The sequence below is a fragment of the Canis lupus genome, chromosome 33 (genome assembly GCF_048164855.1).
Source record: "Canis lupus baileyi chromosome 33, mCanLup2.hap1, whole genome shotgun sequence".
In the NCBI taxonomy this organism is placed as follows: Eukaryota; Metazoa; Chordata; class Mammalia; order Carnivora; family Canidae; genus Canis; species Canis lupus.
The window spans coordinates 2,451,888-2,465,444 of record NC_132870.1 but is presented as its reverse complement, the minus strand read 5'-3'; the positions used below and the strand labels follow the sequence as shown (position 1 = coordinate 2,465,444).

The 13,557-nt window shown below is 34.9% G+C and overlaps 1 protein-coding gene across 7 annotated transcripts in view; it reads right to left on the bottom strand.

Moving 5' to 3' along the window:
* MRPL1 (mitochondrial ribosomal protein L1) overlaps positions 1-13,557 on the bottom strand; it is a 94,568-nt gene that overhangs the window by 33,908 nt on the left and 47,103 nt on the right. For 6 of the 7 annotated variants that reach the window (XR_012023111.1, XR_012023112.1, XM_072809975.1 and 3 more), the window contains one exon: positions 6,256-6,362. Coding sequence is in view for 5 of the 7 variants with exons in the window: in XM_072809975.1 (XP_072666076.1) it covers positions 6,256-6,362 (107 nt within the window). In the remaining 2 variants the exon portion in view is untranslated. Of the gene's footprint in view, positions 1-1,983; positions 4,697-6,255; positions 6,363-13,557 lie in introns of those variants that run through there. The other variant, XM_072809978.1, reaches the window with a different exon arrangement.

Below are 13,557 nucleotides of genomic sequence, written 5' to 3'. Positions count from 1 at the left end.
CCTTTGGCCCAGGGCGCGATCCTGGAGACCCGGGATCGAATCCCACATCAGGCTCCCGGTGCATGGAGCCCGCTTTTCCCTCTGCCTGTGTCTCTGCCTCTCTCTCTCTCTGTGTGTGACTATCATAAATAAAAAAATAAATAAATAAAATCTTTGTTATCTGATACTTATAATAAATAAAATTCATATAATAGCTATATTAGATAAAACTGTAAATACATTTTATTGCTTTTAAAATAACTATTGATATACTTGACACACTGCATATTTTTTAAAAATATTTATTTATTCATGAGAGAGAGAGAGAGAGAGAGAGCAAGGCAGAGACACAGGCAGAGAGAGAAGCAGGCTCTAGGCAGGGAGCCTGACGTGGGACTCGATCCCAGGTCTCCAGGATCACCTGGGCTGAAGGTGGCACAAAACCACTGAGCCACCCGGCTGCCCACACACCGCATATTTTTAACTTGATTGAGGTGTATTTTGCATATCATATTATTTACCATTTTCTAATTTATGTTTATTTTTAGTAAGCTTATCAAGTTGTGCAATGATCACCGTAAGTTTTAAAACATCTTCATCACCCCAACATGATCCTTTATGCATGTTTACTGTTAATGCCTACACTTACTGTTCTCACCTCTGCCCAAGACAACCATTCATCTATTTTTTGTCTTTATAGTTTTGCCCTTTCATATAAATGGTATCACATAGTATGTGGTTTCTATGTCTGATTTCTTTCACTGAGCATATTGTTTTTGTGACTCACATCAGAGCAGGTATCCATAGTTCATTTCCTTTTCATTGCTGAATAGTATCCCACAGGATATGCTGCACATTCTTAAAAGTGTCAATTTATTAAGTTGTGACATATGCATATACTAATGAAAACCTCACCAGTCAGAATAACAAGCACATCAATCATCCCCAAAATTCCTTGTGCTCCTTTATAATCCCTCCTTCCACTACTCCCCATCTACCTCTGCCCATTATAACTACTGGTCTGCTTTCTGTCACTATACATTAGTGATACTATATAAATTTGCATTTGTCAGAATTTTATATAAGTAGAATCATACAGTATGTAACTTCTCTGGCTTTTACTTAGCACAATCATTTTTATATTCATCCGTGTTAAAGCATGTATCAATTATTTTTTTATTACTAAAGAATATTCTATTACATAGATATAACAAAGTGTTTATACATTCACCTGTCAATGGACATGTGGGATGTTTCCAGCTTTTAGCTATTACAAATAAATCTGTTATGAGCATTTGTTCATAGGTCTTTGTATGGACATATGTTTTCATTTCTCCTGGATAAATATCTAAAAGTGAAATGGTGTTTCATCTAGCAAGTGGATGTTAAATTTCCTTTTTTAAAAAGATGTATTTATTTAATTTAGAGAGAGAGCAAGTAGGGGGAGGGGCAGAAAGAGAGAGAGGGAGAGAATCCTGAAACAGACTTCCCACTGAGTGTGGAGCCCAATGCATGGCTCAATCCTAGGGCACTGAGATCATGACCTGAGCCAAAATCAAGAGTCGGCCACCCAACTGACTGAGCCAGCCTGGCACTCTTGGATGTTAAATTTCTTAAGCTGCCAAACTGTTTGCCAAAGAGGATATATCATTTTACACTGCCAAAGTAGTGTAAGTGTTCCAGTCTCTCCATATCTTTACCAGTCCTTGCTATGGTCAATCTTTTTAATTTAAGCATTCCAACAGATGTATAGTGATATCTCACTGTGGTTTTAATTTGTATTTCTATAACAACTAATAATGTTGAGCATCTTTCAAATTGTTTCTCATCTCTATGCCATGTGTTTGTTACATTTTGATGAGGTATGTTCCAATCTTTTGCTGGTTTTTAAAACTGGGTTGTTTTATTATCAAGCTTTGGGAGCTCTTTATATATTATGGATATTATTGATAACAGTTATATGATTTATCAATATTTTAACCCAGTCTGTGATTTATCTTCTCATTCTCTTAACAGTGTCTTTTAAAGAGAAAATGTTGGGCAGCCCGGGTGGCTCAGCAGTTTAGCACCGCCTTTGGCCCAGGGTGTGATCCTGGAGACCCGGGATCGAGTCCTGCATCGGGCTTCCTGCATGGAGCCTGCTTCTCCCTCTGCCTGTGTCTCTGCGTGCCTCTCTCTCTGTGTCTCTCCTGAATAAATAAATAAAATCTTTAAAAATAAATAAATAGAAAATAGAAAGCTAAAATAGCTTTTAGTTTTTATACAGTGAAATTTATCAATTTCTTCTTTTGTGGATCATGACTATACTTTACATTCACATCTAAAAAAAAAAATCATTCCCTAACTCAACTTTTTCTTCCAGAAATTTTATAATTTTAGGCTTTATATTTACATCTTTGATACATTTTGAGTTAATTATATATGGTATAAAGTTATGGGTCAAAGTTCATTTTACTGTAGATAGATATTCAACTGTTCTGGTATCATTTCTTGAAAAGACTAATGTTTCTCCATTAAAAATGACTTTGCAACTTGTTTTAAATCAGTTGTCCATATATGTTTTGTTTTGTTTTGGGGGACTCTATTCTATTCCATATCATTCTGTCTTCTTTGGTGTCAATTCCACACTGTCTTAAATACTGTAGCTTTATAAATCTTGAAATCAGACCTCTAATTTTGCTATTTGTCAAAGTTGTTTTAGTTATTCTAGATCTTTTGTATTTCCATATTTCATTATCAGCTTGCCAGTTTCTACAAAATAAAAAAGGCTAAGTGGGATTTTGATCATGAATATGCTGAATCTATACATTACTTTGGGGACAACTGACATCTTTAAAATACTGAATTTACTGATCCATAAACATCATATACCTCATCATTTATTACATCTTAATTTCCCTCAAGTATATTTTGAAATTTTCAGTGTATGGATCTTTCACATCTTTTGTCAGATTTATCTCTAAGTATTTCCTATTTTTTTATATTACTATAAATTATTATTTAAAACTTTTAATTTCTTTAAAGAATTTTAATTTCTAATTATTGCTGCTATACAGAAGCAAAACTGGTTTTTGTATACTTGTATCCTGCAACCTTACTTAATTTACTTCTTTATTTTTGTAGCTAGATCATACCATCTGTGAATAACAACTATTTTATTTTTTCCTTTCTAATCAGGATGCTTCCTTTTTTTGCCTGATTGCACTGCCTAGAATCCCTAGATCAATGGAGAACAGAAGTGGTGAGAGTGAATATCCTTAACTTGTTTCTGGTCTTAGAAGGAAAGTATTCAGTCTTTTACTTCTAAGTATGTTAACTATTGGTTTTTCTTAGATGCTGTTTATCAGGTTGAGGACATTAACTTCTAGTCCTAGTTTGCTAAGACTTTTTAATCAGGAATAAATGTTGGATTATATTAAATGCTTTCTCTATATCTACTGAGATGATCAGATGGCTTTTCTTTTATAATTTGTTAATATGGTGAATTTTAATAATTGATCATTGAATGTTACACTAACTTAGCATTCTTAGGATAAATCCTACTTGGTGATCTTATCCTTTTCATATATTGCTGCATTCTATCAGATAAAATTTAGTTTATAATTTTAACACCTATTTTTCATAAATGATACTAAACTGTTAGTTTCTTTGCCTGGTTTTGGTATCACGGTAGTGCTGACTGTTTCAGGTGAGAGAGTAAATCAGGTTCCTGTTACTTCATGTTAGCCAGAAATAGAAGTCTGCTTTATATTCATTATTTCACCTACTCCTTCCTAACCTAGAAAGTAATTATCATTATTAACTTCATTTCACATTAGGGGGAATGGGGGAAAACTAAGGTTCAGAGAGCAAAGTAACACAATTCTAATCTGGAACTAGGATTAGAATCCAGATAGTATGGATCTAAAACCCATTCTCTTAACCTGCTTATTATACAATACTATAATATTTAAGTAGTATTCAAAAAAAAGTTGCTTTAAACACAGAAGTTCATTTATTTTTCATTAAGAAAAAGCATTCTACCTCTAAATGATACAAGTAATCTGAACTGGAGCTCATGTAATCACTTAATCACTATGGCATCTGTTAAAAAGAATAAATGAGATGCCATGGTTTCTTATACACTGAGTCAGGATCCATTAAAAAAATATACTGAAAACATAACAAAAAGAAAAGATCCAGCTGGAAAGAAATAGTCTTATAAAGACATCCAATAGTCCCCAAAAGTCCAACTAAAACAGTAACAACAGACCACCTGGGTGGCTGGTTGAGCATCCGACTTGGTTTTGGCTCAAGTCATAATCTCATGGGTTGTGGGATCAAGCCCTGCATATAGGGCTCCCCGCTCGGCAAGAGTCTGCTTAAAGATTCTCTCCCTCTGCTCCTCCCTCCACACACTCTATCTCTGAAATAAAATAAATCTCTAAAAACAAAAAAACAGTAACAACTGCTGTTTCCATTTCATATTTTTATTTAACCTTCAAAACTACATTGTGAAATAAATATTACTACATAAATTCTACAGCTCAGGAATTCAAGACAAACATTAAGAAACTTGTTTTTTTACAGTCTGCCATCCCATAAGTAATAGAACAGGTATTCAAACCTAAGTCTCTACAACTCTAGAATATTTTCTTAAAATTTCCATTTTTTTCGTTTGCTTTTCCCATTACAATGTTGTCATCCCTAACAAACATGAAACACTGCCAAGGGCCTCCTGGAAATAAGGAAAGTACAACATCAGATTCTAGGAGAACACGATACCACACAATTGGTGCTGAGCTCTAATGCAATGACAATGAGGGATTTCCCAATCCCTGACTAGATTAAATTATTCTGCCCTTTTCTAAAGCAAGTTTTGGGGCAGCCCAGGTGGTTCAGCAGTTTAGTGCCACCTTCGGCCCATGGTGTAATCCTGGAGACCCAGGATCAAGTCCCATGTCGGGCTCCCTGCATGGAGCCTGTTTTCTCCCTCTGCCTGTGTCTGTGTGTCTCATGAATAAATAAATTAAATCATAAAAAAAAAAAAGCAAGTTTTATGGGGATCCCTGGGTGGCTTAGTGGTTTAGCACGTGCCTTTGGCCCAGGGTGTGATCCTGGAGACCCGGGATCAAGTCCCATATCGGGTTTCCTGCACGGAGCCTGCTTCTCCTTCTGTGTCTCTGCCTCTCTCTCTCTGTATCTCTCATGAATAAATAAATATAATCTTTAAAAAAAATAAAGCAAGTTTTCATTCTATAAAACTAGCTGAGTGCCTTTTCCCTACTTCTGATGAACTATATTGGGCATAGCTCAATTAGCTTGGACTATTAGCCACTAGCTATAATGCAGAATTCCTCTTAAGAGCTGGATGGAAAGAGGAATAAGCTATTCAAATAATTCCAGGCATGAGGGAAGATGGTTTGGGGCAAAGAACCTGGACTCTTGAAAAGACTGCCAATGTTTAAATACCTATTCTGCCTCATATTAGCTGTGAGACCTTAGAAAAATTATTTAAACTCTTTGGGCTTCTATGCCTTCATCCATTAAATAGTGATGATAATTTGTCCTCTCATAGTGTTGAAGATTAAGAAAGGGAATGTATGAAGAGTGTTTAGAATAGTGTCTGGCACTTGCTAGGTACTGTTTAAATTTTATTATCAATATCACTATTATTCCTATGGTTAGTTACTAAACAGGAAAAAAAAACTCTGAAGATTTTTTAGCATAAAGAAGGTATTAGCAAATAACTATATATCTACAAACATAGTCCTATAAACCTGATATATCTATAACAGAGTCCAAAAAATAGCTTTGGAAGTTGATTTCCAGTCTCTTCTATGAGTAGGCAGTTTTAAAATACAACCAGGGATAATCAAAATAATTCATAAAAATAAAGCAAATTACTCAATTCCATTGTTGTAGTATTAAATACCTACTATGGGCTGAGCATTATGCAACGTTCCACAGGGATATACAATCCTACTCTCAATAACCTTAGAATATCAGAGAGCAAAAAATACATACGTAGAATAATCAAATAAGATAAAGGACAGTATCACTGAGTGGCACATGAAGGAATTCTTAAATACCATTAATATTTAGGAGTTCAAAAAAAAAAATATTTAGGAGTTCAATCTACAGAACAGAAAAAAATTATCTAACTGTATATTAGTGCTATTCCTGATGCTAGAACCAAGAACAAGTTCAAAGGACTGGCATATTGTATTATAAATTATCAGGCACTTAAGCGAAAAAAGAAAAGATGGTTACTTAATAATTTCTACTATAACTTACTGTTGCTATTTTGGTCTCGAGAAAGTTCTCCCTTTCTTCATCTACCTTAATTTCATGTCCAGTTTTAAATAATTCAAGCATTTTGGGGATGTCACGGCCAATAGAATCTGGTTAGAAAAATTAAAAACCCAAAGTTATCACTATATATAAGTAACAAAAATTACTGAATAAGAGAAACATTCATTCCATATTAAGACATAGCAAACAAGTTGTGGCAGACAGACTTTAGAGTGGCCCCCCTGATGCCCATTTCCTGGCTTTCATGCTCTTTCGTGATCCCCTCCCACCCCCGAGTGTGGATAGGAGTGACACCTTGCTTCTAACCAAGTGACAAGATGTTTATATGTACATGATTACATTACATAAAACCATAATGCCCATCTTGGAGAACACTCTCTTCCCTACTAGTTTTAAAGCAGCAGCTGCAATGTTTTAAGCTGACACATGAAAAAGTTCTAGCAACCTGCAAAGAACTGAATCCTGCCAAAAAGCCAAATGAGTCCAGAAGACGACCCTTCCCCAGTCAAATCTCAGATGAAACCGCAAGTTCTGAATATCTTTTTTTAATTTTTTTTTTAATTTTTATTTATTTACTTATTATAGTCACACAGAGAGAGAGAGAGAGAGAGACAGAGACATAGGCAGAGGGAGAAGCAGGCTCCATGCACCAGGAGCCCGATATGGGATTCAATCCCGGGTCTCCAGGATCGCACCCTGGGCCAAAGGCAGGCGCCAAACCGCTGCGCCACCCAGGGATCCCTCTGAATGATATCTTGACAGAAGCTTTATGAGACACTGAAGCAGAGGGGACTCAGCTTAGCTATATACACATTCCTAACATACAGAAACTATGAGACAGTACATGTGTGTTGTTTTAAGCCACTAAATTTGTGGTAATGTTCTTGTACACTAATAGATAACCAATAAATAAGTATATGCAAAGATGACACTTATTGCACTTTAGAAACATTAGGACAAATTAAAATAAAATCTTTAAGATTTTCTGTGATTAAAAAAAAAAGATTTTCTGTGATAAAAGCAAACAGTAGTCTTGAAATCTTTTAAGAAGTTTTTTACCTACTTTAATGTGAAACTCACCTGACCTTTCTTACCATAAAAAAGAGAGACGAACTAGAAAAGTCACAAGATTTAGCAGTAGAAATAATAATCATAGTGACTGACAGTCCAGAAGCAGCTCATTATTGCACAAATGGCTACAGAAACTGGCATGAAAAAAGAGTTAAGAATTGAAACTCAATTTATAGGATTCTAATGGACTCTGGCCAATGTTCAGTGTCTCATCCACTTGGAAATGAGCCAGTCTTTTTTGCAAAGTTGGTTAACCAAGAACCTTTTTCTTCTCAACTGTAAATAGCTGTGTTTTTGTTTTACAGTGGGTGGAGGGAGGGTGGGGAATATAAATTTGTTGCATGAGTAAATGGGTCAGACCTTTAGTGTAAGCATGCACCCTTCTGCCAGAGAGGGCATCATGTTGAACATAAGCACCTTGGTAACTAAGCCCCTTTACATAGCTATAAAGGTTTTAGTTCTGTATTGATTCAGTTACTGTAAAAGCTTGGGTTTACTTTTGTAGGACTTAATGGCTAAGAATTAGAACATAGCAGTGGGCTGCTCTGTTGGAGTAATGTAAATTGTAATTATAAATAAACATGCAAACCTTTAAAAAAAGAAAAAAAAACTTTGTCCTCCACTATGGTAGAAAAAGAAGTATAACTGAATATAGAAAGAAGAAAAATTAAGTCAAGGTAAAAATTAAGAATTTTCAAAGGATCACAGAGAAGACTTCAAAAATAAACTGTACCTCCCAAATTTCAGTCATTAATTCAAATTTAATACACAAAATATAAGTTTTTAAGATTTCGTGACAACGCAGCTTAACTTGAAAATTTTTCAATTTTGTACATAGAAAATATGAATTATTTGAAGAGTAAGAAATATAATAAGGAATATGCTACTAAAGACACACCACTCTTCAGTGTATCCAATAATTCTTCCCATGATAAGTCAACGTGAAGATATCATTACATAGAGAGTATGGTATATCTTCAGCATATTTTAAGGATCATCTGAGGAGTTGTTCAGTATGGCTCAGGAGCACTTCACTGTAAATGAAAGCAATTATCCACAAGGAGCTTACAATCTAATTGTCATTGATGGGAAGAAAAGGGATGTGCAGATGGAACAACTACTATAAAATGCTACTTTTTTTAATATCACATTCTGATGTAACTAGTATTAAACAGTATGAAAAATAGTATCATATAAACAGTAAATGCTGATAGTGGTGTACAAAAAACAGGCACTCCTATCTCTACTAAATGTTGTTCCTTAAGAATAGTGCCTTCTACAAAGTGAGAGCTCAAGAATTATGTTGACTAACCAAAATCTATAACCACAATGCCTTCTTCCTTTCTGTCACTGTGAATGAAGAGTCTGTGCTCTTAGCAAAAGCCAATCATCTTCATTTGTGCACTAGATCCCACCCCTCCCTTCTATTACACTGTCAATTTTCTTAGACATGCTTTTCTAAAACACTATCAACAGCTTACAAACTTGCAATAAAACCTCCCAACTTAAAACACATCTACAACTTCATAATGTCTTCAGGCGGCCAATACTTCCCTTAAGAGTATTAGTTCTCAAAACAGCTGTCTAGTCTTTCTCTCTCTACTTCCTCTTTCCATTTTCTCTTAAATCTACTTCAATCAGGTTATCATCCACTGAAAATAATAGTGTCAAGGTCACCAATGACCTTCACAATGATAAATCTAATAATCATTTCTCAATGCTCCTCTGACTTGACCTATCAAGAGCAGTTCAGAGTATATATATATCTCTTCTTTTCTTAAAATATCCAGACTTGTTCTCTGAAACACTACTCTTACTAGCTGTTCCACTCAATTTGTTGGTTGACCCACCCTTCCCTAGGTGACTTACAAAGATTAAACTACCTTAGAGCTCAGTCATCTGACCTCTTTCTATTAATCACACCTAAGTGATCTCATCCAGATACATGGCTTTAAAAACCATTTATCTACAGATAATTGCCAATTTTATCTCCAGTTACAACCTCTCTCATCAATGATCTCCAATAGCCTACCTAATATCTCTGTCTAGATGCAGGTAGGTTAATTAGTAAGGAGTACAAAAGGGCAGATGTTTGCTGAAAGAATAAACAAACGACTTCATCATCTTGGGTCTGATCTCATAGTGACGTTCAATGAGTGTGAAAGATCAGGGCTTAAGAAGAAAATAGAAATAGGTCTGCATTAAAACATACTGAAGAGAAGGTTCTGATGGAGTACTAAAAAACTTATATATATATAGTGTGTTTACAGTTAGAATATGAAACCAGAAAAAAAATTGATAGATCGGGTTTAGTAATGATGCAGATTTGAATTTTCAGGCCAATTCTATCCCCAAATAAAATCTTCCTTTGACCTAACATATTCCTTTTTGTTCCTGTTTTTTTTTTTTTTTTTTTTTTTAAGATTTTATTTATTCATGAAAGACACAGAGAGAGAGGCAGAGACACAGGCAGAAGGAGAAGCAGGCTTCATGCAGGGAGCCTGACGTGGGACTCGATCCCAGGACCCCAGGATCATGCCCTGGGCCAAAGGCAGGTGCCAAACTGCTGAGCCACCCAGGGATCCTCCTCTTTGTCTTCTGACCAAAGTCTGTCCTTGTTGATTTGCATTTACCTAATGACCAAGATGTTGAGCATCATTTCTAGTGCTTAATGGCCAAATTTAGATCTTATTTTGTAAACTGCCTGTTCAGTTCTTTTGCCCCCTTTTAAAAATATTCTCTTCCTAAATTATAGAGTTCTTTGTATATTCTGGATATAAGTCTTTTATCAGATATATATGTAGCAAATATTCTCCACCAAACTGAGGCTTGTCTTTTTTTTTTCTTAGTGGTGTTTTCCCATAAGCAAGTTTTTAATTTTAATAGTTCAATGTAGCAATTTCTTCTATGGCTCATGCTTTTTGTGTCCTAAGAAATCTTTGTCTAATTCAGAGCCAGAAAGATGCTCTTCCAGAAAATTTTCTTCTAGAATTTCATGGCTTTAGCCCTTACAATTAGATTTGTGATCCATCTTTAATTAATATTTGTGTTTGATGTGAGGAAAGGGATATCCAGTTAATTCAAAACATTCATTGAAAAGTATTCTTCCCCCATATAACCTTGGCAGCTTTGCCAAAAAGCAGTTGTCCCTTAGGCTTGGGTCTATTTTTTTTAACTCCCAATGTTTGATCTACACACATCCATACTCATGCCATACCACACTGTCCTGATTACTACAGCACTAAAGTCTTAAATCAGGTAATGCAAGTCCTCCAATTCTGTTCTTCCTTTTTTAAAAACTTTTTTTTTTTTAATTCCAGGCTCCTTCCATTTCCACTTATGTATTAATTCAAAAATAAATGTTATTAATTTCAAAAAAATGTTTTTTTTTTTTTAAATCTTTCTGGGAGCTTGATTGGGACGGCACTAAATTTGTAGAAAATATAGGAAAAACTCCCTCTTAATAATATTATCCTTCAAATAGCAATGACATGCCCCTTTATTTTCTTAGGTATTCCTGACACTTTAAGCAACATTAAACAGCTCTCTGTAAGTAGGTCTTGTGTCTTTTGTTAAATTTATTCCTTATTTTGACTTATTATTCCCTTATTTAACCTTCTAAACTCTTATTAATATTATTTTTATAAATTTCATTTTGATTAGCTATTGCTACTATAGAAATACAGTTGATTTTGTGTATTGATCTTAAATACTTTACCTCTCTAAATTCACTTATTAGAATTCACTCAGGATCACAATTTCTGGGTATAATGACAGTTTGATTTTTTCCTTTCCCATATGTATGCCCTTTATTTCACTGACCTTCAGTACAAGGCTGAACATAAATGATGAGAGCACAAATCTTTACTTTGTTCCTGATTTTAGGTAGAGAGCACTCAATCTTAATGGTTTCATCACTAAGAATGATATAAACTGCTGATTTTTCATAAATGTGCTTTGTCAAGTTGAGGAAGTTCACTTCTATTCCTAGTATTCTAAATTCTTAGCATGAATGGCTGCTGTAGACTTTGTCAAATGATTTCCCTGCATCTACTGAGATGATCTTAAGATCTACTTCCTTTATTCTTTTTTTTTTTAATCTTTTTTTTAAATTTGTTTAGTCTTTTATTTTTTTAAAGATTTATTTATTTATTCATTCAGAGAGAGCGAGAGAGAGGCAGAGACACAGGCAGAGGGAGAAGCAGGCCCCATGCAGGGAGCCCGACGTGGGACTCGATCCAGGGTCTCCAGGATCACACCCCGGGCTGCAGGCGGCGCTAAACCGCTGCGCCACCGGGGCTGCCCTACTTCCTTTATTCTATTAACATGATATAGTATATTGATGTTCAGATGTTAAGCTAACTTTGTGATCCTAGAATAAACCTTCTTAGTTAGTGTTTACTAACCTTTATATACATACATATATACATAAAAACATACTGCTGGATTCAATTTGCTAATATTTGGTAAAAATTCGTGCTTCAATGCTCGAAGGATTGAAGGATATTGGTCTGTTGTTTTCTTTGTTTGTAATGTCCTGTCTACCTCTGATATCAGGGTAATGCTGAGTTCATAAAATGAGTTGGTAAGTGTTCCTTCCCCATTATTTTCTAAAAGAGGTTGTGATATTATTTTTGCCTTAAATATTGGATAGAATACACCAGTAAGAAGTCACCTGGCTCTGAACTTTTCACTGTGGGAAGCTGTAAATTACTAATTCAATTTCTTCAGTTGCTATAGATCCATGTAGATTTTCTAGATACACTAGTGATCTGTGTCTTACAAGAAATTTGCCCGTTTCACTGGCATAAAGTTGTTCCTAACAGCCCTTGTCTCAACAGTCCATTTTGTCTGGTATTAATACAGTCAGTCCAAGTCACTAATGCTTACTGTTTTCATAGTATATCTTTACCTATCATTTTATTTTTAGCCTATTTGTATGTTTGAATATAAAGTGTGTCTCCTGTAAACACCATAAAATTGGATTTTTTTTCTTTGTCTTATAATCTCTTTCAGGTGGAATGTTCATTCATTCCATTTCCAAATAACAAAACTATTGATATGGCTGGATTTAGGTTTTTATTTTGATGTGTTTTCTATTTGTCTCATTTGTCTCACCTCTTATGTTCCTCTTTTCTTCCTTTACTGCCTCTTCTCTTTTAAACAAAAATATTTTAGTGTATCTTTTTTTTATTCCTTTATTTAGTTTTAACCTGTATCTGTGCATGATTTTCACTTACTCTAGAAATTACAATGTGCACATTTATTTATCACAACTTATTCATCTTCATACTGACTTCTAGGAAAATAGAATAAATTTGTGCCAGCCTAACTCTATCTTCCCTCTTTTGCCTGATATGATCATGCCCAAACCTGTTTCACCACCTGTCTATTTCATAGTATATACTGGATTACTCACAACAGAAATCAGGGAATCATTCTAGATTCCTCCCTCGCCTTTACCCCCTATATCTAATCAGTAACTACTGTTCATTCTGCCTCCTCAATATCCCACAACAGCCTTCCTCCTCTTCATTTTTATTGCCGCTGCTCAGATTCTGTCCTTATTCATCTTTTACTTAGCCTACTGCGTTAGCCTCCTACTGGTCTCTGTTTGAGTTACATCATTTCTCTATTACCATGCTATCACTTACACAGCTCCCACATACAGTAATTCAAATAAGCAAATCTTACATCATTCTTCTGAGCAACATTTTTCAATGGCTTCTAAGTGATAAAGGATAAAATCTAACCTCCACAGTACATCACACAAAGCTCTCGGTCATCTGGCCCACTGCCTATCACTGTCTAACCCCACTGATCACCATTATCTGATAAAATGTTATGTACCAAATGATAGAAAAGTATTTATAATTTCCTGAACACAACTTTCTCATATTTTTGTGCCATTTCCTCTACATGGAATGTTCTCCCCATGCATGTCAGGAAAGAAAATACTTACTAATACTTACTAATCCTTAACCTCTCAACTGCTGTCTCCTTTATATAATCTGATTCTACAAAGTAGTCCCTCAATCCTCTCAACACTTTGCACACTGTACACTAGTTCTCTTTCTGCATTTTAGTGCAGTAGTTTGTTCTTGTCTCTCTCTTTTTAAATCTCCTTAAAGATGGAAACTATCTTTTTATCTTTCAACCCTCAGTGCACTGTCTGGCACATAGTAGGTCCTCAATTATTATGTTTTTAATTAA